This window comes from Perca fluviatilis, chromosome 15 (genome assembly GCF_010015445.1).
Source record: "Perca fluviatilis chromosome 15, GENO_Pfluv_1.0, whole genome shotgun sequence".
NCBI lineage: Eukaryota > Metazoa > Chordata > Actinopteri > Perciformes > Percidae > Perca > Perca fluviatilis.
Genome location: NC_053126.1, coordinates 31,172,478 through 31,200,305, shown reverse-complemented (window position 1 = coordinate 31,200,305; position 27,828 = coordinate 31,172,478). Strand labels below are relative to the sequence as shown.

Below are 27,828 nucleotides of genomic sequence, written 5' to 3'. Positions count from 1 at the left end.
CACTTGGGGACTCTTGGATTTCCCCACTGGGTCAGTATCAGTCAGTCCAACATCGCAACCTTTTGTACATGCTCATCACAAAACAACCCCACTGGAATGCTGCACCGCAACATTCCATTTACATTACACATTGGCAAGGCATTCAAACGTTTTAGCAATATGTATGTCAGCAGAGCATCTGCACGAGTAGCAGTTACTGCAGCGCTGCAGACAGGAACACCACAGAGTAACATTAACCTGAGGAAGGCAAGGACTTTTTTTCTGAAATGTTCTGAGTCCAGGAGTTTATTGTGGTTATTACTTAGCCAGTAGCCAATCACCGATCAATAGGAAGAACGTTGGATACTGTACATTACACCAGACTGATAATCCATAAGACTTCTGCTTCATCCACAGACTCTGTCATGACCTGGGGACCGTACCTCTACACTACTGTAAGTAGGGGTGTAAGAAAAAAAACAATACACTTGAGCATCGCAATATTTTATTTAGCAATACTATATTGATTTTCAAAAACGCAATATCGATTTTTATCTTCATTTTTGTTTTAATTTTTTGGTTTACTTGCAAAAATATTCATGTATGACAGTGGTTCACGTTTATGTTGTGTTTAAACCCCCTACCGCTAGATGGCTATGCTGAGACACACCACTAATGTCCTTGCCTAACAGTCCCTAGCAGTGCCTGACTTTTTGCTAGAAGCTAACAACGTAGCTATGGCTGAACTTTGGCCTACTTTAGCATATCAACATTAGCTCACTAAGAACCTGGGAACCACAATCCCAAACTGGCAGTTTGATTTTCTGCATACTGAAGTTTACCTAAAGTGACTTTTATGCACATGTCTTTTTTTTATTTATTTATTTATTTTTTTAAATATTAGTTTTTCTAAAATTATACTTAACCTTGTGTTGTCGTTTGTTTTTGCTTTTTCCAACGTTTTAAATTGTTACATTTTTCTTCTACACATTTTCAGCACTTATTTCTACGTCCCATATTTTCTGATATAAAACTAAAATTGAAAACGGGTCAATTTGACCCTAAGTCAACACAAGGGTTAAAAACAATTGTGACCAATGTATCGTGTTGCCAGATTCTTGCCAATACACACACCGCCTTAACTGTAAGACAAACGTTTTATATTCCAAATGTGTGTGCTGAAGCTGGTGTGTTGAGTTTCCGTCTGACCGTGGCTCCTTTGCTGTGCAGTCGCTGCTGGATGATTACGGCCTGGCTGACGTCAGCAATGCAGCGGACGCGGTGAAGCAAGCTGTGGAGCAGCAGCAGTTTGAGAAAGCCACAGAGCTGTGGTCTGTGGCTGAGACGGTGGTGGAGCAGGTTGGTACAACACGGGAGGATCCACTGGGTCACTTTCTCTTTAGTCTCGCTTTGCCAGACCTTCCTCCACAGTGCTGTGGAGGGAGAGTCTGGCTAGTCCACATAGCATTCTGGAATGGGAGAAAAACTTGCTGTGGTTTATTGGCATTTCTTTAAACCAGGGGTCTTCAACGTTTTTTAAGCCAAGGACCCCTTAAAGGAACACGGTGAGTTATTGGGACTTTAGCTTATTCACCGTATCCCCCAGAGTTGGGTAAGTCCATACATACCCTTCTCATCTCCGTGCGTGTCCTAACTCTGTCTGGCGCCCCAACCGCTAGCCTAGCTTAGCACAGATCCTGGCAGTAACGGCTCCATCTAGTCTACTGCTCCCAATAATAAACAAAATAACGCCAACATGTTCCTATTTTTATCTTGTGATTTGTATAGTCACAGCGTGTACAAATAACAAGGTCACATGAGACACAGCCATCTTCTAACCGTATACATACTGGGAACTATATTCTCAGAAAGGCGAAGCACTGCTACTTCTGCTACTTGGGCGGAGTGATTTGCTCGCAGCACCTGAGAAGCTCCGTGGTGAGGAGCAGAGTTTGCCTAGAGTTCGTCGTGACCCTTTCGTGGGTTCTGCGTCATAAAACGATGATTTATAAAATCATGCCAACAATTATTTTAATAGCTTAGTATTCTATGCAAAAAAAATATTTTTAAAGGCTTTAGGCTGCCCTACATGTTATTGTATGCCCAGTTTAATATGCAACTTCATTTTATACAATATATGTAGTAGGGGGTCCCTGTTAAGGGGTCCTTGGTTTAAAAACATTGCAGGCCCCTGGTTTATAGTGTATACCTGTAAATATGATGCTAGGGCAATGGTTCTCTATTTTCTTTTTAAATAATGTACCCCCTTTTGAATTATGTTTTCATCCAAGCACAAACATTTTTGGTATAAAAAAAAATAAATTCCTAGAGGCACAATACATTTTTGTTTTACTAAACAATAATATTGTAACTAAAACCCTTAAATGCTACATTTCAAATGTTCAGACTCACTAAATTCATTCATTATTTTATAGTGTTTAATTATTTTAGGAATTATGCATTTTAAATTCACATTTTAGAAATCTCACATACTCCCTGCAGTACTCCAAAGTACCCCTAGAGGTACACATACCCCAATTTGAGAAACACTGCTAGGGGTTACTGTATAAGCTCAAACAGTGTCTTACTCAGTGCATTACCTTCTGTTCAGCTCTATCAACAGTGGTGTAAACCCAGCTACATATTTAAAGGTCCCATATTGTAAAAAGCGAGATTTCCATGTCTTTTTAATTATTATAAAGCAGGTCGAGGTGCTGTATAAATACTGTAAAAGAATCAAAATGCTAAATCCACAGAGAAATGCACAAAGCCTGTATTCAGAAACTTTTACACGAACCATCCGGACTTCCGTATGGTTGTGATGTCACAACTATACTAGTCCATATCCACGACCTTCCACTCCCGGGATTGCTCCGTTGCCGCCGGAAATTGGGTACAAAGTGGCTCTACAATGCAATGGGACCATTTGGGACAGGCTTATTTGGAGACAGGCCTTTTATTTCTAATTTATATATTATAGGAAGAAGCCTCCCTGTTTTCTCCCAATTTATTTGCTGTTGATGCCTACACCAGGATGTGTTCAGTTTCACTTGCAGAAACGTGATATTAAAAGAACAGTTTTGGGAGATGCCTTTGCTAACAGTTGGGTGAAAAGATCCCAGTCATATCTGTATGACAAATATGAAGATAGCAGCGGCTTTCTTACAATGGAATTTCCAAATAAATATTGTGATATTTGTTAACAGATTTCACTGTTTGTTTTTTCTCCATATTGCATTTATGATTTCCTTGCTGCATACCTTCGTTACAGCCCAGTGTGCATCTTGTGGTTTAATGTGGCCTGCTTTTCCTTTTCATGTCAGAACACCAATGGAGTGAACTTCTACAACATCCTGACCCAGGAGCCGGATGAGAAACGCACCTCCGTAGCAGGAGACTTCATCGGTAAGACGTGCGCTCGGTAATAACCGCTCATTGGGTTTGGCGGAATGGAGTGGTTCGTTACATGACTCTAAATGTGAAAGCTTTAACCGATGTTCTTTCTCCGCCAGCTCTGCAGACACATCGCCATATTCGGCCCCTCCACCGCCAATCCCTGAGTGAGCTGATGAATGGACCAGTCAGGAAGAAACTGGGCATCATCCCCCAAAATGTCACATGGGGAGGTACATTTCTCTCCACATTTGTGTCTCTTCAGTTTTAGTTTGACAGACATTCTTAAGACTATTAAGAGCCTGGTTGGCTCCACTGGTTGAGTGTGCGCCCCATGTGCAGGGGCTCAGTCCATGTCGCAGCGGCCGTGGGTTGGGTTCCGACGTGCAGCCTTTTGCTGCATCTCTCTCTCTCTCTCTCTCTCCCTCTCTCTCTCCCTCTCTCTCCCTCTCTCTTCCCACACCCTCCCCCAACTCTTTCTTTCTTCCACCAAACCAACAAAAAAAAACAAAAAAAAAAAAAAAAAAAAAAAAAAACCTTACAAAAATATATATTTAATTTTCCTTCCCCTCCCCCCCCCCCCCCAGGGGGGGGGGGGGGGGGGAAAAGGGGAGAGAGGGGGGGGGAGGGGGGGGGGGGGGGCCCCCCCCCCTCCCCCTCCCCCCCCACACCTTCTCTCTCTTTCCCCCCCCCAAAAAAAAAAACCCCAAAAAATTATATCAAAAACCAAACCCCCCCCCCTACCACCATTTTTTTTTTTTTTTTTTCTCTCTTTCCGTGCCGACCAAAAAAAAAGGCAAGGGCAAGGGAGGGGAGAGTGGAGGCCGAGGGGGGCGGCAGGGGGTTTTTTTTTTTAACCCACAAAAAAACCAAAAAAAAAAAAAAAAAAAAAAAAAAAACAAAAAAAGTGGACCAAACTGCTGACCGCTGGAGTCAACGTCACCATCTACAATGGACAGCTGGATCTCATAGTGGACACCATGGGTACCTTACTCAGTGCATTACCTTCTGTTCAGCTCTATCAACAGTGGTGTAAACCCAGCTACATATTTAAAGGTCCCATATTGTAAAAAGTGAGATTTCCATGTCTTTTTAATTATTATAAAGCGTCGAGGTGCTGTATAAATACTGTAAAAGAATCAAAATGCTAAATCCACAGAGAAATGCACAAAGCCTGTATTCAGAAACTTTTACACGAACCGTCTGGACATCCGTATGGTTGTGATGTCACAACTATACTAGTCCATATCCACGACCTTCCACTCCCGGGATTGCTCCGTTGCCACCGGAAATTAGGTACAAAGTGGCTCTACAATGCCGTTAGTCATTCCCTGGCTACGATGAAAAGCAAAATGCTGACCAATCGGAGCAGACTGGGCTTAAAAGAGACAGGTGCTAAAACGGAGCGTTTCAGACAGAGGGTGAATACAGGGATATTCAGATGGACAGTATGAGATAAATAATGTGTTTTTGGAACATTAAAGCATGTAAACATGTTCTAGTAGAAACCCAAAACACAAGTATGAACCTGAATATGAGCATCATATGGGACCTTTAATTCCTTTGGGAAAGAGCTGTGTCACATAGATCTCTACTTCTTGTCACATAGATCTCTACTTCCTGTCACAGGTCAGGAGCTGTGGGTGAAGAAGCTGAAGTGGGAGGGGCTACCTGGGTTTAACAAGCTGAGGTGGACCCCCCTGGATGACCCCACCTCCCCAGGCGTCACTGGTGCTTTCTGCAAGACTTATAAGAACTTTTCCTTCTATTGGATCCTCAGAGCCGGACACATGGTAAGACTCTGGCTACAATGAAGTATTTCACGCAGGAATGGTCATCCTGTTGGTATGTAAATTCAATAACATTTTATTTATAGCGTCAAATCATAACCAAAGTTATCTCAGCACACTCGAGTTAATTTCACAGTCAAAAAGAAACTTGTAGCTAATCAGTTTGACTCAATCAGTTTGAGGGGGGGGGGTTACATATTGGTAATCGGTGATGTCAGTTTAACTTAGCTGTGAGACAAACTTTCCCTTGGACACTAAAGTTGAAGTTGGCCTATACCACACGAGGTGGCTAAATTCAACAAATGTGTAGAAATGAGGTTTTTGAATACGGGATGCATGGATCTTCACTTAGACAATTCACAATGGCGGCATTATGTTGGCCGTAGTCTCGCATTGCCAGACCTTCCTCCACAGCGCTGCGGAGGAGGGTCTGGCTAGTCCCCACGGCATTCTGGGATGGGAGAAAAACGTGCTCTGGTTTATTGGCATTTCTTCAAACGAATCCCAATCGTCATGGGTCGTGCTAAGCTCCGCACGGAGCCACTGTGCCGCTACCAAAATAGTCTCGGGAAGTGAAGGAATAAAAGTGACCGAAAACCAAATTCTTGTCCGGCCAAATGGCCAGACTTAATCTAACTCCAATTCTACGGTCCCTATAACCCACACCTTTTTAAGTGTTCGTTGTCTGGTAGATCAGTAAAACTCAGGATTCAAAATAAGACTCAAGATTTGTCCAGTTAAAGTTAATAACAAGCTTTAGTGAATGATAATAGCAAAATACAATACTTGTGCACAAGGATCAGATTACTTCAAGGCAAAACAGCCTATCGCTAAAACCTAGCAAACAGACAGTGTCTCCCAGCATCTAATGCCGGCTAACCCAGAACCTTCACTTTTTATCCACTTTCTGTGCTTCATCCGTGGTGCTGTTATCAGTTGGATATAGTCCCGATCTTCTGGCTCCAGCCGGCTAACGATATATAACCCATTGTATAAAAACATGACCTCGACTTCTCATTCTCAGCTCATAAAGACAAGCTGCTACTGTTGAATTTGAACCTCTGTTTTTTAATCTCCTTCAAACTTACAGAGTTTTCCAAGAGTCAGGTCATTCCACTATACTTTGTGTCACATATCACACGCTTACAAAACCCTGACCTTGTTGCCTGTTTCTCCCCCCCCCCCCTTTCCTTCCTGATCAGAGAAGACTTTTTAATTTCAGGCATTATCTCACCCTCCTTTTGTAATGTCAAATCACTGTAAAACCAGATGGCCCCTCAAAACCCAGGGAAACGAGACAACAAGGTCAAAATCATGAACTCTACAAAACTGTTAGCTTACTCTCACAAATATATTCTAACAGAAGGAATTTGTTTTGGTGGAACATGTGTACGTTTTTAAAAGTTGTTTTAGTCGTGCAACAGAAAACTCTGATTGGACAGATGGTCTAGCTAGCTGTCTGGATTTACCCTGCTGAGATCTTAGGAGCAGTTAACAAAAGAAATTCCAACACAAACAAAGTGGAAGGTCACGTACATCCGGCCAAAAAGGACAAAGGGCAAAATTTCGCAATCGCGGAAGTGGAAGGTCGTGAATATAGATTGTTGGATGACAAACATTTGGAGACATAGCGATGCAATAAATCAATGTAGTAATGAGAGTGCAAATTATTATTACTAGATAACTGAGGACTTTAAACCCTCCAACGTGAGGAAAAGTAATATTAGTTATACAAACGGTAAAAGAGTGAAGGAGTAGAATTCCAACAGTCTTCTTTTCCTGTTTTCCCAGATTCCCTCAGACCAGGGGCCGATGGCCTTGCAGATGTTGAAGATGATCACCCAGCAGGATTGATCCGTCCACTCTGACGCCAAAAGGAATGGCTATGACAATCAGTGATCACTGGAACATTTTTTTTTTAATCTTCCCTCTCTGCTAAACCAAATGAAGACTCTCAGTGCTCTGATTACAGCAATGATCTGTGCAACTTTCAGCAATAACAATAAAGACACCTTTTCTTTTTAGTACATGCTGCCGTGGCTTCTTCTCCGCTACAGTATCAAAGTGTTCAAAGATGCTTGTCGTTATTCTTACAATATACCTGAGAAGCCTCGTTTTCCTCTTCATTCTTGAATGAAAGGGATCTAAAAAGGCCAAATCTTTAACAACGTGCATGGACAAATGTTTTACATCATTTTTCACGGGGACATTGTTTTGTTGCACTCATGGTGTGGTATGGCTTGTTTTTGTCACTAGATGAATCGCCTTTATGGTCTGCGAGAGTTGAGGTTGACACTTTGATTATCAAGAGCCATACAGCAGCTCTTTGAGGCCGGGCTGTTCAGCATGCTAACATGCTGTGTTCAGCATGCTAACATGCTGTGTTCAGCAGGGTTTCCGCGAGGTCTTTAAAATCCGAATTTTAGGTCTTTAAAAAGTCTTACATTTGCTGAAGTATTGGGTTCTACGTCTTAAATAATTTTAAACGGGGCTACATCCATGTAACATTACCTCTAATGCTCATTGAAATATTGTTGGTTTTATTCCATGGTATTCTATGGTGTCCAAATATAATTCACTGTATATGTTAAGATGATTATTATACCATGTAGCTTTTATTCAATTTGAATACATTTATTTACTTTGCAAGTATGTTTAACTCTGCAGTTCGTTCTTTAACGTCACAATATAGGTCTTAAATTTCATTCATTAAAGCGCCCATATTATGCTCATTTTCAGGTTCATAACTGTATTTTAAGGTTGTACCAGAATAGGTTTACATGGTTTAATTTTCAAAAAACACCATATTTTTGTTGTACTGCACAGCTCTCTCTCACTGCTGCAGATCCTCTTTTCACCTGGTTTCTGTTTTAGCTACAGAGTGAGACCTCTTTTCATCTTCTTCTTCTGTACTATCTTTGATTGCACTCGCACATGCTCAGTAGCTCAGATGTAGAGCATGTCAGCTAGCTAACTCTAGAAAGCCTGTTTCTCCAACTTCAGTCAGTTACAAGGCAGGATAGTAGTTCTTTTGTAGATTATGGTGAACTTGTGTGTGTTGTAGCAGTGCTTTGCTATTGAGAACGACGTAGCATGCTAGCGTTAGCATGCTAATGCTAACGGTTAGCATGCTAACGAGCTAACGGTTGTGGTTAGCCAGCTCATTTCGGACTGACGTCACAGTCCGAGCCGATTTTGAACAGCTCACTAGGAGACTGAAGGCAGGACACATTCAGAAACTGTATCTTACTCAAAACAGCATGGATGGATTTTTTTCAAAGTTTGTATGTGTGTGGAAGCACCAGATACACAAAAGAACACCCCAAATCCCAGAAAAAGTGATTTTTTCATAATATGGGCACTTTAAGGTCTTAAATTTGACTTGGTAAAACCGGCAGAAACCCTGTATAAAGTTTGCCATCTTCTAGTTCAACATGTTAGCATGTGGACATTCAGTACTTGAAAGTATACACAATGGGATGTCATGAGTTCTGCAGGTATTTGGTAATTACAGAAGAGGATTAGGGCCACATGTCAAAATTGAGTTCTGAGTTTAAAGTCAATTCTGAGAATAAGTCCGAATTCTGACTTTATTCTCCGAATGCTGACTTTAATAATTCTGACTTTAAACTCGATACACTGTTTTCACGTGGCCCTAATCCTCTACCGTAGGTAATAAAACAAAAGAACTGGACATGTCCATGACCTCATGGTGGTAACGTTTCCTTGTTGAGTGATCCCAAAACACTATTTCTCTAGGACAGGGGTCTTCAATGTTTTAAGGCAAGGACCTCTTAACTGAAAGCCAGATGGAGCAGGCATCCATACTACATAGTATATTGTATAAAATTGAGTAGCCTATATAATATACTGTATATCTTTACTTTTTTTTTTACAAATAGCCTAATTTATATTTGCTAATATGTTGGATTCATGATAAGACAATTCCAATCCCCAGGTGGTCCCCAGGCCCCCTGCAGTAACTCTGAGGACCCCCTAGGGGCCCTGCACCCCCTGTTGAAGATCTGTGCTATAGGAAAAGCAATTTCTATTAGTCGGTCCCCCACTTTAGTTCAGACTGTAACTGTAATAAAACTTGTAATTACTTCATTTAGTGCCATCATCAGGTCAACTTTTTATTTTCTCGAATATAAGCACAAACCTGCACATCAGCCTCAGTGTACTGTATGTTTAAAGCTATTTAGCACATGCTAGCATGCTAAACTAAGATGGTGGACATGGAAAACGTTATACCTGCTAAACATTAACATTGTGTTTGTGAGCATGCTGATGTTAGCATTTAGCTCAGTACAGCCTGACAGAGCTGCTAGCATGGCTGTAGACGTGTTAAGGCCCAGATATACTAGCTTTTTAACGATGCGTACGTGTAGACAGCGGCGCCAACGGCATTGTTTACATACTTGCCTGCGTACTTTGCGTGTACCTGGAGGATTAAACGTACAGTAGGATATCCACTAGGGGGCAGATCAGGGCCATATCGTCCCCGGCCGACACCGGAAGATATTCCTTGGCTGCAGTGTGGAACAGCTGTCGACCTGCCTGTCAAACGATATGCTGCTCCCACGTTCGTGTGCTGAATTGCATCTTGCGGATGCGTAGTGTTAATTTCTGAAGACGTGCACAACCTACGCTCCAAAAGAACGCAGGATACGCGTGGCAGCCATCTTACGTACGCGTAGTTAAACGCAAGTATATCTGGGCCTTTACAGTTCATCCTGTGGCGAACTTGGTGCCAGCCCATTTGATTAGATGAAAAAGATCAGTCTTCTGGGGACCTAGAATATCTGTACTGAGACATTTTGTCTTCTGAGCCAAAAACAAATTGGAGGTTACTAAAGTGCTCCTTTTAACATGTGCATGATTCATCATAAAAGCAGAATGTGGCTGCCAGAAATAGGGTCACCTGGTTAAATGGCAGTAGCATTCACTAAAGAGTCAAGGAGAAGCGGCCTGATAACGGTTCTGTCGAGTCATTGTGTTGAGTCCTCTGTGTAGCTGAGGCTTCTTCTTCCCCAGTGGCTCTCCGGGACCGGGAAGCCCTTCCTGATCACCGGCTCCACCACCAGCTCCAGCAGGCTGGGTGCTTCCGGCACCACCAGCTCCGTTACTCTGAAAATATTCGAATACGCCCGGCCCACCAGAACCAGCTGACCCGGGGGGATTCGGGGGTCGGGTCCTCTGAGCCGTCGCCAGTACACCCGGAAGTGGCGCACGAGCTGGGTGGGGTAGTCCCAGCGCAAGGTGGCGTTCAGGTGCAGGCAGAGGGAGGTGGACTCCGGCGAGGTCCCGGCAGCACGCAGCCACACCACGTCGTAGATGCACAAGCCCCGAACCAGCTCAGGGGGGACCTGCAGACTGGCTACGTCCAAGAGCTTAGAGAGACAGAGAACGATTATGTTGAAGTTGTTTTACATTTATACGTTAAAAAAAAAGAAAAAAAAAGTGCCTTTGGTGCTGAAAATTTGCATTTGAAACATTTCAGTTTCAATAAGTTTAAGTCAGAGATCTTCAACAGGTGGTCCGGGGCCCTCAGAGTTACTGTAGGTGGGCCACCAAATTATAGCTATTAAATAATTGTTGCCATTTTATAAATCATGTTTTAATGTTAAACATACACAGTACATGTGTGAACTGATCTGTGGATGGCTATCTTAGTGACTACCTTACCTACAGGCCAGTTAGCCTATCATTAATGGTTTTACAAATAGGCTGATTTATATTTGCTAATAATATGCTGGATTCATATTAAGACAATTTCATTTTTGAAAAAACTTTTAAAAAATTTACAATAATTTGGTGGCCCCCCTGCAGTAACTGAGGACCCCCTTACGGCCCCCGGGCCCCCTGTTGAAGATCTCTGTTCTAAATCACATGAGGTCCTCTGGTAATACTAGTCCCGTGCGTATAGTGTATAATATGTATAGTGTTTGTAATCTGTTAGTAATGCATACAAAAATGACTCAAACTGATTCATCGACTATGAAAATAGTTGGCGATTAATCTTATAAGTGACGACTAATAGATTCATCTTCGCGGCTCTAATTGAGAAGACACTGAAGACGTCTCACCATGATTTCTCCCACCCGGCAGCTGAAAGCTGTGTCCTGAGGCTGTCCATTCCGCTGGATGTTGAGACAAACTTCTCTCAGATCACAGCCCCGAAGCTCCAGCTGGGAACACCTGCCCACAGCGGCATGGAGGGAACAGACAGATCTTTACAATGAAATCCATTACCTCGGCTGTTATTGAGCTTGTTAGGGTGCCTTACCCGACGATCCAGCCATCTGGACTCAGGTTGCCGCACAGCTGAGTGAACAGGCTCAACATCTGGAGCCGGTCATCCAGTGCCACGGGAGGCACAACTGCAGAAACACATACGCTTAGATGCTTGGCGATATACAAAATCTAAAATCTGGAGAACACCTGGAAGAATGGATTCTGCGGAGTATCGGCTAATCTTTGGAGTGTGACATACCGGAGACTGAAAAGACATTGGACCACATGCACGGACATTTCATCCTTAACCTCTCTAACTTTTTTTTACTTGAGGTTTCCTTGTACGAGTGTTCCGAGTCCAGTTCGTGGACTCTCTTATCTGTAAATGGCTTGTTTCAGCCTGTTAAATACCACCTGTTCATGAGTAGGGGCACGTTCAATTCAACTCAATTTTATTTATAGCGTCAAATCACAACAGAAGTTATCTCAGGACACTATACAGAGAGTCCGTCTTGATCATCATTTACAGGGACCCAACAACTCCCCCCCCCCCCAACAAGAGCCAGCATATGGTGCGACAGCGGCGAGAGAGAGAGATAGAGAGATAGAGAGAGAGAGAGATAGAGAGAGAGAGGGAGAGAGAGAGAGAGAGAAGGTGACAGTGCTTATCTTGCTGCCCAATAAATACAAACAAGCCACACCCTGAGGGACAGTGAATGACACACACACACACACACACGATCCCAGTTTTAAGTATCTGTACATATTTATATCTAATGTTAAATTTTCTTTAAATGTCTTTACATTTTTATTTGAATTTTTTTTTTTTTGTTTCATATTGCTTAATAACTTTTGTATTTATATTTGCCATACAAATAGATTTATAAAATTAATATAAAACCCATCCTAATATTGTGTTAATGGACATGCTGTATAACTGTTTATTGTCTTTTGTCGGATGCTTTGGCAACACCGTTATTGAAACTTTCATGCCAAAAAAGCCCCTTGAATTGAGAGAGAGAGAGAGAGAGAGAGAGAGAGAGAGAGCGAGAGAGAGAGAGAGAGAGGAGAGAGAGAGGGAGAGAGGAGGAGAGAGAATTAATTGTAAGTATGTACTTCTTCATTATTATCCTTGATGCTTTGGCAATATTGTTATTTCTGACATTCATGCCAATAAAGCAATTTGAATTGAATTGATTTGAATTGAATTGAACTGAGAGAGAGAGAGAGAGAGAGAGAGAGAGAGAGAGAGAGAGAGAGAGAGATACGTTCGGCCTCTCAGCGGTTTTAACAGACGACATCGCATCACCCCAAGCCATTGGCTCCCTGTTCACTTTTGCAATCGACTCTTTAAGATTTGACTGATCACTTTCGAAGCTCGTATGGGTCTGGCTCCTAGCTACCTAGCAGACACGTTGGCCCCGTATGAGCCAGTTCGCAGCCTTGCATCCTTTTTGGCTGTTCCAAAGTCTTAAATCTATCAGGGCCCCCTAGACTTTGGAACGACCTGCCGAGGAGATAAGGCCCGCGGGATCAGTGGACTCTTAAGTCGCTTTCTCAAAACCCTGCTTTCATGTGATGTTATCTCTTTTTATTGTCTTGTTTCTTTTGATCTGTTTATCTTTTATGGCTACTGATCTTTATTCTATTTTATGGCTTGATATTTGTATGCTTATCATGTCTTCTCATTTCTATGTTTTGCGTCTAATGCCTCTTGTTTTTTTTATGTACCCAGTTATGTCTTGCAAATGTTTGGCCCCACGTTTTAGTTATTTTATTGACCTCTATTGCCTTGCTTGTCTGTCAAAGCACTTTGTAAACTCTTGTTTTTAAAAAGGTGCTATATAAATAAAGTTATTATAATTAATTATTATAAAATGGTTATAGCTGCCTGGGGTATGAACACTGGATGGACTGGGTGAAACTCACGTTTGACGTCCTGGACGTTGTGTGTGCAGAGGCTGGCGTCGGTTGTCTTCAGCTCCAGGGAAACTCTGATCCCAGCCGACGGCTTGTAGATGAGGGTCACCAGGGTCTTGGACGCCAGGGGTACATGGAGGGAGAAGATCCTGAGAGACACAGAGTGCCGTGCATGTACTAATGAGACGTGTGCAAGATCACTTTCCATGAACGACATGAAAATAAAGCGAGGGTGAACAAGAAACACACACAGCACACACACACCTGGCACAAACTGGAGAGGTGTGAGTGGCGGGGATGAGTCCGTCCAGCAGCAGCGAGCAGCCGCCGTTCCAGGCGTCCTCGGGGCAGCCGCGGCTGCTCAGCCAGCCCTGGCACTGGCCCTCCGGCGATCCCTGGCCCTCCGGCGAGCCCTGGCCCTCCAGCTCCGTATGGTAGTACAAGGGCTGGATCTCCTGGGCCGTCAGGTTGAACCAGCTCCTGTTCTCCTCACGCTACACACACACACATGCACGCACACACACACACACACACACACACACACACACACACACACACACACACACACACACACACACACACACACACACACACAAAACAAGACTGCAGTCTAGGCGTGGGCCGGTATACGATACGGACGGTATGATAACCTTCAGCCAAAATATCACCGTTTCACCTCTAAAATGTATTATTTTGAAATGTCTGGGTAAAAGACAACTTGTTTCCACTGAACACAATGTATTTTATTTCTAAACACGGTGCACACTGGCAGGGAGAGGGATTTATAAACTGCTCTTTTTGTCCTTGACGACTTGTAAAAAGCAAACAGCTCATAACGCAGAAACGGTATGACCAAGGGTGTAACTTTGGGTTCAACATTTGCGGGGGGCTGAGATATTCAATTATCAAGGGAGGTCCGTGGACATGTCTGCATGTCTTAAAAAGGTCCCATGGCATGTAAAATTTCACTTTATGAGGTTTTTTAACATTAATATGTGTTCCCCCAGCCTGCCTACGGTCCCCCAGTGGCTAGAAATGGTGATAGGTGTAAACCGAGCCCTGGGTATCCTGCTCTGCCTTTGAGAAAATGAAAGCTCAGATGGGCCAATCAGGAATCTTCTCCTTATGAGGTCATAAGGGGAAAGGTTACCTCCCCTTTCTCTGCTTTGCCCGCCCAGAGAATTTGGCCCACCCATGAGAGAGAGACATCATGGCTTTCAAACAAGCGAAGCATGGCAGTTGGTCAAGGCCACACCCCCACCCTCTCCTTCTCAATAGCATTTAAAGCTACAGACACAGAAATGGCACATCCTAAGGAAAGCTCATTGTGGGACTGGCTCTAGTGGCTGTAATTCTGCATCAAGGCTGAATTTCGGGAAAGAGACTTCAGATACAGTATTAGGGGACCACTAAGGTCTATATAAAAGAGACTTCAGATACAGTATTAGGGGACCACTAAGGTCTATATAAAAGATACTTCAGATACAGTATTAGGGGACCACTAAGGTCTATATAAAAGAGACTTCAGATACAGTATTAGGGGACCATTAAGGTCTATATAAAAGAGACTTCAGATACAGTATTAGGGGACCACTAAGGTCTATATAAAAGAGACTTCAGATACAGTATTAGGGGACCACTAAGGCCTATATAAAAGAGACTTCAGATACAGTATTAGGGGACCACTAAGGTCTATATAAAAGAGACTTCAGATACAGTATTAGGGGACCACTAAGGTCTATATAAAAGCATCCAAAAAGCAGCATGCCATAGGACCTTTAAAAAAAAAAAAAAAGCTACAAAAACATTGAAAAAACGTCGAAAATTAATCCTTTGCCTCAATTTGTCTTTTTCTTATGAAACAAAAGTGCCGGTTCATATTTGAATCCATAAATGCATTACGGTGCAGACACTGTGGTATCACATTAATAATGATATGATGTGACCATTTGCAGCATGAGATGCAGTGGAACTAGTTTGGGGTTAATGCCATCACATAGACTATTTGTTTCTAGCATCATTGTACTGATTAAAGGGGAACTATGCAGGTTTTTTAGCTTAATTAACCTTAACTGAACAGCTTTGGAGTCATTGGAATGGGTATATGACTTTTTTTCAAGTTGAATGGTGGACGGCTCGCTCCCCCCTAGCGCCTGTGAGCTGATAAACCACCCTTGCAACTTTGGGGCGGCGAGCCACCGGCCTCAGCGTCAGGAAGTATCGCGTGATATCAGGTCTCGCGATGTAACGGATTGCTTCACGGCACTGCACACATACGCCCATTCAGGAACCGGCTAACAAGGTAGCGATGGAGTTTTTCACACTATCGTCATGGCAAAAAAGAAGCAGAGAGCTAGGAAAGCGTTGTCGGAGGAACAGAGAAAGAGGAAACGACAGACTGACCAAGGGAGGAGTCAGACAGAAGTAAACATAGGAGCTGACAAATATCTATTCTGAAGCTGTAGGGGGAGCTCTATAGAGAAACCTGCCAGCAAAAAAGAGAGAAAACAGCGAGCAAAAGCACCCCTTTAACACAGCATCCAGCTCCTTCAGTACCTGTCCTCTCCAGTAGATAGCCTTCCCAAAGCCCTGGCAGAAGGAGGAGATGAAGGGGAGGGGAGAGGCTGGCCGATGGATGTACAGGTAGTCTGACAGAAGAGCCCAGAAGCTGCACACAGGACAGGGCTCCGTTTCAAAAACAACCCCACACGTGCACTCTTCTTCTGCCTTCCGAGTCAAAGGTTAATGTGTGTATTTATGTCAGTGTTAGTACTGCGTCGGTCTTACTTGTCCTGATTCTTACGGAATTGGGTCTTATCGCTGTGGGTCTCGTACACCCAGCCTGGAGCAAAGATGGCTGCCGAGAAGTTGTGCTTCCGAATGACTTCCAGCGCCTGTAGACGACCCGAGACAAGAAGGCGCATACTGTCAATGATCTGATGATGGTCAACGCTTCTTCAAAAGCACACGCGCACACAGTCACATGCGCTCCAATCAATCAATCAATCAATCAATCAATCTTTATTTGTTTAGCACTTTTCAAACAAAAGCCATGTAACAAAGTGCTTCACATTATAAAAACAAACTAAGACAATGTCACTCACACCCCCCACCACACACAGACACACACAGACACACACACACACACACACACACAGAACAGTGCGTTTCACTATCTTTGTGGGGACCCGTCATTGACATAATGCATTCCCTAGCCCTTTACCCTAACCTTAATCATCACAACTAAATGTCTAACCTTAACCCTTACCCTCACCCTAACCCTAACCTAATTCTAACCCTAACCCTAAAACCAAGTCTTAACCCTCAAACAGCCCTTGAAACTTGTGTGGTCCATTATTTTGGCCCCACAAAGCTGTCTGGACCCCACAAGTATACTGGACTCCCAGTCTTTGGACCCCATGAATTTAGTTAAACAAGAACACACACACACACACACACACACACACACACTTAAAGTAAAAGGCAATAAAAACATAACATAAGGAAATTATATCATGAATGGCCACTACCAGCATAAAACTCAAATATTCAATGAGGAAATGCAATTTGTAAATAAATTAACGAATTAATAAAATAAATACAATTTTCAACTAAAGCCTGGTTAAAAAGGTAGATCTTTAGTTTTGCTTTTCTTTTTTCTTCTTTTTTTAATCTATCAAAGTTCTGGGGCGCCCTGATAGCTCGCTTGGTTGAGAGTCTGCCCCCTGTCCTTAACTGCTGTGGCCCAGGTTCGAGTCCGGCCCGTGGCCGTTTGCTGAATGTCAGCCCCTTTCTCTCCCCCCTCTCCTGTCTTCAACTATCCTATCTAATAAAAGGCCAAAAAGCCCCAAAAATAACCATATATATAAAAAAAAAATCAACGTTCTCTGCTGCCCTCAGGTCTTCAGGATGGCTCTTCCACAGATGTGGGCCATAATCAGTAATCAACATTTACTCAAGTACTGTACTTATGTACAAATTTGAGGTACTTGTACTTTCCTTGAGTCTTTTCTTTTCATGTCACATTCTACTTGTGCTCCGCAACATTTTAAAGGAAAATATTGTACTTTTTACCCCACTACATTCATCTGACAGCTTCAGTTACTTTACAGATTAAGGTTTTTGCACACAAAACACGTTTTATTATAAATGAAACTAGCAAACAATATAACGGCCTACAAGTCGATGATGAAATGATTAGACCATTAAACACACAACTGTGGGAGCCTATTTCTGCAGTGAGTAATACTTTAAGTACATGTTCCTGTTGATGCTTACATACTTTCCTTAAGTAACATTTTCAATGCTGGACTTTTACTTGTAACAGAGTAGTTTCACAGTGTGGCATTAGTACTTTTACTTAAGTAACGGATCTGAATACTTCTTCCAGCACAGGCCATAATAATAATAATAATAATAATAATAACACACAGTGTGTACCTTATTTGTTTCCAGCATTCCTCCCACCACCTTGCCTCGGGCGAACACGTCCACCCCGACGTAGACGTCAGCCTGGCGGCCCTGGACCCCGCTGTAGTCCCGCATCCACTCCAGGTTCTGCTCGGTCCAGTTGTAGTTGGTGAAGAAGCCATCGCAAGCATCGAAAAACATCCTGTTGACGGGGAGAGACTGAGATCAAGTGCTGGCCTAGAAACATCGCTGGTTTGTCCGAGTGGACGTGACGCTGCCCATTTTCGTGTCTCTACCTGTTGGACGTGTTGAGTTCATTCTGCCACGTTAGCTGTCCGCTCTCGATCACGCTGTCGTACCACAGGACCAGGCTGCCGGACACTCGCTCCTGCATCTGGTCTGTGAGGTAGCGCAGGAACAAAGGTGTGTTCTCCACCGCAACCTTCTGCAAGCAGAGGGCAGCGCGCGCACACACGCACACACACATACACACACACACACACACACACACACACACGACGTCACGTGCTTCAGTCAGCATGGCAAAGGCCAAGAGATGTGTAATGATTCGTATGAGATTATAATCTTCAGTAAACACAAAGTGATTGGCCTGGCGAACTTAGCGGAGCAGCTACGCTCGAGCCAGAGCTGTTCCCACCAATCAAATTGTCAGGGCGGGCTTTGTACGATGACGGACAGATGACCAACGGTAACGTAGTCAACCACGTCGCCAAAGAGCAAGCAAGGGGTTGAATTCCTTTACAACAAAGATGGCTGCCATCGCGTCTGTTACAGAAGATGGAACACATATAGCAGCCCAATGGGTGCCAGGCCTTTCTGCCACACCGCACCAACATTTTGGAATTCGCATCCGCATATTAGACTAGGCTACATGACCGAATTCAAAACTGCTCTTAGAACCCAAGTTTTGAAACTAGCTCACTCACTTTGACTGCATCTTATTTTATATCCAACTTGACTCGTCGTGCTATAATATGCTTTGTAGCTTATTGTATGTTTATTACTGATAAACTGTATGTCAGGTGATCTTGAGTCTCTTGAAAGGCGCCATCAAATAAAATGTATTATTATTATGACTTGGTAAGTTTCATTTTTAAACTTGCCACACTCATCATTTTGATTTAGAAAGTCAAAATCATAACGAAGCATCTTATTGTATGACTGGGATGTCTAGGCATATTGTGGTGAAGTCGGACTCACGCTGAGGGGGTTCTCTATGTTAATGAGCCAGCCGTCGAAGCCGTAACAGTAGCTGATCTGGACCAGTTTATCAGCCACGGCCCGGTACGACTCCTCGTCTTTCAGGAAGGCCTCGCACACGGCGGCGCCATCCGTCCACTCTGTGATAAACGTCCCTAAAAAAAAACAACCAAAGAAAAACACAAGGAGATTGTATGCATGAAGACAGGAAGTCCTGAAGTTCTATTTCCAATTACGATACCCCAATATCTACCCCCGTCTTCACTCACCCAGAACGACGACGCCGTGTTTATGTGCAGCATTGGTCCACACAGCCGGAGGAATTGTCACCATTTTGTGTGTGAAGTAGTTGAAGATGTCAATGTACTGCCAGTGGTAGAAGGCATATGGAGCCTCTGCACTGGTCCCCTGGGCAAACCTTAACAACGAAGGAGAGCATGGACAAACAGTAATATCTGGGAATAACGAATGAGAATGATGGTAGCTCGACTATAGAACTCTTAACGCTGAATCAGGGAAGTGAAGAAAAGCCATGTGTGAATTTACTGTGAGGTGTGTCTCGTGTTCTGGCTAAGGGAGACGCAGCAGCTGGCGCGGTCGGCACGTTTGTTGTCCGTATTTCGGGTTACGTTGGTAGGTTATAGAGTAGGATACGCAGGGAGGGGAATAAGATTCAGCTCATCAGAGGTTTCCGAAAATAAATAAAGAATAAAGAGTCCTTTATTCTTTATCTTTAAGAGTCCTAACCCTAACCCTAACCCTTTTGAGGACGAGTCTCAAGTCAAGTCTGAAGTCACTGTGTGTGTGACTTAAATGCGACTTGAGTCAGAGTCCCCATCTCTGCCACGTACTTCGGACCATGAAATGTACACTACCTAATGGTGATATAGCACCAGGAAGTGTCAGCTCACTGTGAACCATAGGCGTAATTTATGGGGGGGGATGAGGGGTTAATTTTGTTGATATTTTTTCCACCTTTTTCAAGGTTTTTGGGGACAATTTTTGAGTTTTTTTTTAAGATAATTTTTTGGGCCTGTTCCGACTTTATCTGATAGGACAGCTAGGTGAGAAAGGGGAGAAAGGTGGGGGGGGGGAAGACATGCAGGAAATCGTCACAGGTTGGATTCTATTGCGATTTATTTATTTTTGTTAAACATGTTTATAACATGAATCATCACACTAAAGTAAGGAAATAACTTGAGTCTTGTTTTACATGACAGATGACGTTGTCAATGAACAAGTTTGAAACTGTCGGGCAGTGTTGTTGATCTGTATATTGTTGAAAACTTTAAACAATTGAAAAGAATTGTGAAATATTCGGCCTCATGTTATACGAGCAGAACTAAACTATGTTTTGGGGAAATATTAGATTCCTGACCACTTTTACAGTTAGGTTACTTAGGTTAGGAGAGATGCACTATAGCACAGCCAGGTATGGTGCGTAATGGAGATTCTTTTGGGCAGAATCAAGAAGAGCGATCGCGGATAGGTCCGTCCTTTGCACCGAAACTTTTTACAATGCAACAACATATAAATAGCATCAAGCTATTACAGTCTTTATTATGTAAGCACAAATAATATATAATATAACAGTATATTAGCCAGTCATTTGTATTAGGTTAAACATGGATTTTATAACGTTTTTAAATTAAGGCCCACCCACAATTGGTCTGGCCCATCCAAAACCGGAATCCTGGCGCCGTGCCTGGTATATGTGCGCCTGCTCTACCACTGATCCAACCCAGCCACCTTTTTAGAGTTTTTTTCACTTTCCCCAACGTTTTTTTCAATAATTTTTTTTTTTTTTAAAAGGTTTTTGTCGCTTTTTCAAGTGGAACCCAAAGTGACGCCCTTGCTGTCAACTGTACATGAGAAGTGAGCTGGAAGGTCATGTGTAGATTTTGGGATGACGTTACAAGATCGGGGAGAGTAACTTTAAAGCGCCCATATTATACTCATTTTCAGGTTCATAATTGTATTTTAAGGTTGTACCAGAATAGGTTTATATGGTTTAATTTTCAAAAAACACCATATTTTTGTTGTACTGCACAGCTCTCTCTCACTGCTGTAGATCCTCTTTTCACCTGGTTTCTGTTTTAGCTACAGAGTGAGACCTCTTTTCTTCTACGTCTTCTGTACTATCTTTGATTGCACTCGCACATGCTCAGTAGCTCAGATGTAGATCATGTCAGCTAGCTAGCTCCATAGAAGTAAAAGCCTGTTTCTCCAACTTCAGTCGGTTACAAGGCAGGATTAGCTGGGAGACTTCTAAATGAGGGCGCACATGTAAGTAGTTCTTTTGTAGATTATGGTGAACTTGTGTGTGTTGTAGCAGTGCTTTGCTATTGAGAACGAGGTACCATGCTAGTGTTAGCATTAGCGTTAGCATGCTAACGCTAACGCTACGAGCTAACGCTTGCGGTTAGCCAGCTCGTTTCGGATTGTGACGTCACAGTCCGAGCCGATTTTTAACAGCTCACCAGGAGACTGAAGGCAGGACACATTCAGAAACCGTATCTCACTCAAAACAGCATGGATGGATTTTTTTTCAAAGTTTGTATGTGTGTGGAAGCACCAGATACACAAAAGAACACCCCAAATACCAGAAAAAGTGTTTTTTTCATAATATGGGCACTTTAAGAAGCCCTTTCTATTTAGCCCTATATATATATGCACCCATACCGGTCATCTAGGTAGCCGCCCATCATATCATGAGACACCAAGGTCCGACGTGGACAACTGGCCAGAGGAGGCTCCCGAGGTGCTAGAGGGACTGCTGCCACATTAAAGGGGTTGGCCTCGCTTCGTTTCCACGACAACAGCTCCTCCAAAGTTTGAAGACCACAGCTGATCGGTTCGGTGGTGTCGGCGTCGTAGTGTTCGGCTGAGAAGGGAGAGGAAATGAGATATCCTGTGCTTTGAGCTCCACACACACCGAGACGTGATTGTTTCAGACTGACCAGGCGAACTACTGGGGTCTAGTCCACTCACCTGGTAGCGGTGAGGGCAGGTACTTGATGTCTTCGTGGACGCTGCTCGAACCCATTGGTTGATCCAAACAAGACTCCAACCTGGTGAAAGTACAAAGTGGCAAGGTGAGTCTGAGCCCGAGGGCATAGGTTTTGTTTCAACATTGGGGGGGGGGGGACATATCCCCTGCATATCCCCCGAAATTTACGCCTATGACTGAGCCTTAAGTAGTACTTTGGTTGTACTTAACTTGCCACCAGTCAAACTTGTTATTATGGGACAGAGGAAGGCCTTAGCGACATTTATCTCAAACTATTCACTAGTCTGCAAAGACAATGAACCTCTTTAAATGCCTGCTGTACTTTAATGTGCACTGAAATAAAATAAATTACACTCAACTAATGTTTTCATGACTAAGCAGTTAGGGCTGCTCGATTATGAAAAAAACAAACACATTATTGAACACAATTATGGTACTCATTGACTTTCAGAAACACGTAGCATTTGTTCAATTTGAATAACAGTGAAACCGTTGAACAAATCAACAGTGAAAACACATTACACTGCGAAATTTCCCTTGAAACTATTTCCCGTTGAACTTTTTTTTTTTAATTCCCCTTGATATACATAAATAATATTCAAAATATATTCAAATGTTGGCTGAGTGAGTACTTCGGGAGGGGCGAAAGTGCGCGTGTGATTCAAAACAGAACAAGAGTTTACTTGCAAAACGTAATGTGCTAAATTATTGTTTTTATCGATTATGTTGTGATTACGGAGCCAGAATCGAAATCATGATCAAACGTTGATTATTTGCACAGCCCTTCTAAGAGCCATTCCATTTTTTTAATTTTTTGACACATCGACTTCAGTTTACTGTACTCGTTACAGAGAGTACTAATCAGTCTGTGAACACTTGTATAATGTCTTTTGTGTCTCTGGAAGAGGTTGGTCAAGTCTACAGTATTGTGATCAGTGGAGAGTTCACATTTACAACAGAAAGCCTGTGTTAAGTTAAGGAGTGGAGATGTGGGTATTAAAGGTCCCATGACATGTGCTCTTTGGATGCTTTTATATAGACCAGAGTGGTCCCCTAATACTGAATCTGAAGTCTCTTTTATATAGGCCTTAGTGGTCCCCTAATACTGTATCTGAAGTCTCTTTTATATAGACCAGAGTGGTCCCCTAATACTGAATCTGAAGTCTCTTTTATATAGGCCTTAGTGGTCCCCTAATACTGAATCTGAAGTCTCTTTTATATAGGCCTTAGTGGTCCCCTAATACTGTATCTGAAGTCTCTTTTATATAGACCAGAGTGGTCCCCTAATACTGTATCTGAAGTCTCTTTTATATAGGCCTTAGTGGTCCCCTAATACTGTATCTGAAGTCTCTTTTATATAGACCTTAGTGGTCCCCTAATACTGTATCTGAAGTCTCTTTTATATAGACCTTAGTGGTCCCCTAATACTGTATCTGGGGGAACAAATATTAATGTTAAAAAACCTCATAAAGTGACATTTTCATGCCATGGGACCTTTAAGCATCAAGTAAGTAAGTAAAAGTAGGGATGCACCGATCCGACTTTTTCAGTCCCGATACTGATACCGATGCCTGGGCTTTGTGTATCTGTCGATACCGATCCGATACCGTTGTTGAATTAATAATAATCTGTATACCTTCCACCTTCCTTCCACCATTTGGAAGAGACTAAAGGCACCAGACCTTCCTAACTAAACATTACTTTCCTAACTAAGACAAAATAACATAGATGTAATGTATTGAATTCTTATTTATTTGTACACTAAACTCTTCCAGCATGCGACACACGTGCGATAGAGGAAAAAAAAAAAACGAACAAAACTGGATCGGCCGGTGGATCTGTTCATTTTTCCGATCCCCGATCCAGATATTGTGTCAATATTGGGACCGATATCCGATCTTAATATCGGATTGGTGCACCCCTAAGTAAAAGTACTCCTTTTGCAGTAAAACGTTCCCTGTGAAGGAATTATCTGCGTCCAAATACTGGTTCTGGCCTGGAGGCCTAAAGTTCTGACTCCAATTTTACCTTATAATTTCCATCGCATTTGTTTCTGGGTTTAAATGGCACCAAAACTCAAGGACGGAATCTGAGACGATAAAGTTCAGGCAATGAGCTTTATCTAAGTCCAGCAATTAAGTTTACAGTGTGACGATGAGACGACAGTATGTATCCCTAGCAACCAGACAGTAAGTACGGAGCTTTGGGCCACGAAGCCTCTCCAAAATTGTGACCCCGTTTTCCTGACCTATCCCTCAACTTTATCTTCTTCGTCGATGACGACATCCTGTCTCGTCTCCGGGGCAGTCTCCTTCAGCTATCTCTCGCCCACACAGACCAGTTGTTACTCTTTGTGGTTTAACTGTAGCTTCCTCTTTCTTGCTTTTTCGTCACTGTGAACACACACATGTATCAACCTAACGGCCTCATCTCCTGTTCTGTCCATTTCTCTGTCGGAAACTAAACAGGTTCGAACATACAATCGCATTTCTAAACTATATTAAAAACTGCATTCAAAGCTTTAAACTAAACCCATTCTGTACAACTAAGTCATTCTTCCATGTACAAAGGACGCAAGTGTGCTCCCTCTGGATAATTGTAACCATCTTTCTCATAGTATGCGTTAGGACTGGGACGATATGCTTTTGTCCCGATCCGATTCTGTCACGATACATGGGCGCCGATTGAATTTGTATTGCGATTTTCATTTATTGCGATTCTAGAAGTATCGCGATTAGATAGTATTGAGTATTGCGATTTTCTATTCCTTCTTTAACAAAAAACAAAAGTTGAATAATACACTTCTAGAGACAATAGATCATGAGACATTTCTAAAAACAAATTGTTTTCTAAGAAGAATGCCCATCACAAGTCAGTCTGACATTTATTTCCATTTGTAAAGAAGTACATAACGTGGCATTTTCTGCTTTCGCTCTGTTTAGCTGGAAACGGATGATATATGATGTAGGCGGTACCGTATAAACACTACAATATTTAGGTCAATCAATGCAGGAAAATAAAATCACGATTCTAGTGAAAAATCGTCACAAAAAAAATCACGATACATACGATTTTCCATTTTTTTCCCCCACCCCTAGTATGCATGCAACTCTGCAATGAGCATATAATATTTAAACTTAACTTCCTACTTTAGTAATAAAAGAGCACATCTATATAATGAAAATATCTCTACACATGTCAGTGTTTTCCTTTTAGATATGATGTTTCTGGATGAAATACTACTTCTGCATTAATATGCGTGTTGCATTGTGCTGCTGTTACTTTGGAGATAGTTCTGGCAATGCGAGACTATCTAGGCTACTGCTGTAAATGTTTCAGGCTGTGCCAACTGTAAATCCTTTCATATACTGTTGGGTAGTTTAATCTACAGCAATGCATCATATTCCATAACATCATCAGCTGTTATGGAATAACTGTTTTCAGCTTTGTGATGATGCATTTTCCAGCTGATCCGAGAGATGTTTTAAAAAAAAAAAAAAAACTTTCTCAACACATAAAAGAATGTTTTCCTAGGTCTGTGGAAGACATAGGTGGACATATTTGGTGGGGGGTTTAGGGGTCCTTCCATTTAGGAAATGTTACGTTTTTATATAAAAAAGAAAAAAAAATGCAACTCCACATAATTTTGGCACATTGTTATTACCATATCTGTGTGACAAACCTTGCTAAAGAAGTCCACTGAGGACCAACTACAATTATTAGATCGGAGTCATTTAATCAAGTTATTTAGTTAGTTTTAATGCTCAAATCAACTTTACATTCATTCAAGGTTAGGTGCTGCCCAAAACGGCTTGGGTGCTGCACACCTAAACCTTATATAATGGCAGGGGGGAAACCCTGACTTCATTCTTCAGCTTATCACAAACATTCAACATCAACACAAGAGGAGATACGAGGTATTCATTGGACAGGAAGGGGGTGAAAAACGTTGTCATCTGAAAAGTGGCTAAAGCTGTCAGACAAATGTAGTGGATTAATATAATACAATAGGCTATGTACCTCTGAAGGTGTAGTGGAGTACAAGTAGGCTATAAAGTAGCAGAACAGCGAAAACATGTGTGTACAGTCCGCCACTCCTATTGCATTTCTTTGAAGATGAAATGATGCCACAGTGTTACAACTCTCAAATGTAACCAGTCGTAATGAACAGTACGTAGCCGCCGTCCTCCTGTAAACGGTAAACGTGTGACACCGTGTGTGAAAGTAACGGAGTAACGTTACAGTAATAGTTACCGGCTGGGCTCACTGGTGTCCCTCTGATCCGTTGCCTCCTCATTTGGCTTGTTTCCATCCACAGACAAAGACATTTTATTTATTTATTTTAATATATATGAAATATAGACTTCTAATATATAGACAGGAGACCGGCTTTGGTATAGCTGAGACCAGACCACTGAAGAAGAAACTGTTTTTAAGAAGGCGGAAACAACTTGCGGTCGGAAGTGTTTACCGTTTTTGCTACAACAGTAAAACACTTCCATCCCCGATCCTTCAGAATAAAAGCGTCATTTCCAAAACCAAAAAAAATTCACATTCTAAAACTTAAAATGACAAAAAACAAAACAAAGTAGCATGTCAGATACGTTGTTAGACTACCTTGTGTAAAAAGGCGTACTTAAATACTTAGCCTAGACACTTCAACTTAAATAACCTTTATCGGGTTCCCTTTTATGGTAAATATTGCACAACTGCCACAATACACAGAGTCAACTTTAATAAAGCCAGCGAATTTGTTTATTTGAGAGGAATCCGTGCAGTTAGCTGCTCCCATAAGCATGGACTGAGGTCAGCTGGACAAAGGAACCACTCTTTTGTTGTTGTGCAGGACCAGACTCCTTTACTTCGAAGAGATGAGTCCCGAGCAGGAAACCAAAGGAACAACAACATATGGCATTAAGTGAGGAAGGCCAATATGGCCGCCGTAAATGATACGTCCTCGCATAATGCTGTATGCGTGATATGTAGGCTTCAACGTTGAAAAATAAACAACAGAGAATTTGTTTTTTTAAGTTATAAGTTTAGAACTTATTATATAGGCTACCGTAGAAGTTTAAATGACACATTAAGTTGAGGTTTATTGGCTAAAGCCTAGGCTAAATGTTGCATCTTTAATATAGACATAGGCTATAACACATGGTATAGGCTAATACAAGGCTGAAATGAAAAGATAATATAGGCCTACACATATACAAGAAATCTATTTTAGACTTGTGGAAGTAAAGAGCTGACTTAGTTACATAGTTTGACATTTTCAAACTGATTCAGACCCGCCTATTTGTCAATCTGCCTGGAGGCTTCTGGGACGGAAAACTTCACGGATGTCCAAGTTGTCAGTAGGCCTAGTTCAGCCAGCCTCCTGCTTTACAGGTAGAACTTTGAAAACATTTTGTGCGTCGTGATCGCTGTCCGACATGCTGAACCCGCGACCCCCGTGATGCAGGAGATGTCCGACTGCCCCTTCATCTGTCACGCTGACCAGCAGGCTCCCGCTGTAGGCTACTGGGAGAGGATGCTAGTCTTGATGCCGATGAGATTTGGCGTTTCAAACATAGAAAACAGATTCTTGAGTATTGGGCCTTGGGATTTTCTGGTCTGTGCTGATATGAAGCTGTGTGTGATTTAAATTTGATATTAGGGGGGTTATAGTCAGTGGTGGAAGAAGTATTCAGATCCTTTACTTAGCCTAAGTAAAAGTATGAATACCACACTGTAAAAATACTCTATTACAAGTAAAAGTCCTGCATTGAAAATGTTACTTAAGTAGAAGTAAGTAGGCCTATCATCAGGAAAATGTACGTAAAGTAGGCTATTAAAAGTGGCCTAAAAGTAGGCTACTCAATGCAGAAA

At 42.3% G+C, this 27,828-nt stretch overlaps 2 protein-coding genes across 2 annotated transcripts in view; one reads left to right on the top strand and one right to left on the bottom strand.

Moving 5' to 3' along the window:
* scpep1 (serine carboxypeptidase 1) overlaps positions 1–7,189 on the top strand; it is a 12,014-nt gene extending 4,825 nt beyond the window's left edge. Inside the window, 9 exon segments of the mRNA XM_039825659.1 lie at positions 1–30; positions 397–434; positions 1,210–1,338; positions 3,303–3,384; positions 3,492–3,628; positions 3,630–3,677; positions 4,281–4,356; positions 5,002–5,165; positions 6,954–7,189. The exon segment at positions 1–30 is cut by the window's left edge and continues 43 nt beyond it. Of these exon segments, the coding sequence (XP_039681593.1) occupies positions 1–30; positions 397–434; positions 1,210–1,338; positions 3,303–3,384; positions 3,492–3,628; positions 3,630–3,677; positions 4,281–4,356; positions 5,002–5,165; positions 6,954–7,016 (767 nt within the window). The 3' untranslated portion in view covers positions 7,017–7,189.
* A 2,079-nt stretch (positions 7,190–9,268) lies between these two features.
* engase (endo-beta-N-acetylglucosaminidase) lies at positions 9,269–26,416 on the bottom strand. Its single transcript, XM_039825634.1, has 14 exons — positions 26,215–26,416; positions 21,942–22,021; positions 21,633–21,834; positions 19,220–19,368; positions 18,951–19,105; positions 18,026–18,174; positions 17,760–17,931; positions 16,107–16,213; positions 15,876–15,987; positions 13,584–13,813; positions 13,329–13,468; positions 11,452–11,545; positions 11,252–11,363; positions 9,269–10,555 (listed from the first exon to the last, which is right to left on the bottom strand). Exons 1-14 carry the CDS (start codon positions 26,286–26,288, stop codon positions 10,154–10,156), a joined length of 2,178 nt encoding a protein of 725 aa, XP_039681568.1. The 5' UTR covers positions 26,289–26,416; the 3' UTR covers positions 9,269–10,153.
* Positions 26,417–27,828: the final 1,412 nt, after the last annotated feature.

What these genes read in the sequence shown, in the direction of transcription:
- engase (XM_039825634.1), bottom strand. Translation starts at nt 26,288, where the DNA reads ATGTCTTTGTCTGTGGATGGAAACAAGCCAAATGAGGAGGCAACGGAT. An exon ending in GAACTCAACACGTCCAACAG is followed by an intron (nt 17,932 to 18,025) that starts GTAGAGACACGA and finishes CCCCGTCAACAG; the next exon opens with GATGTTTTTCGATGCTTGCG. An exon ending in GCCGGGTGGGAGAAATCATG is followed by an intron (nt 10,556 to 11,251) that starts GTGAGACGTCTT and finishes TGTCTCTCTAAG; the next exon opens with CTCTTGGACGTAGCCAGTCT.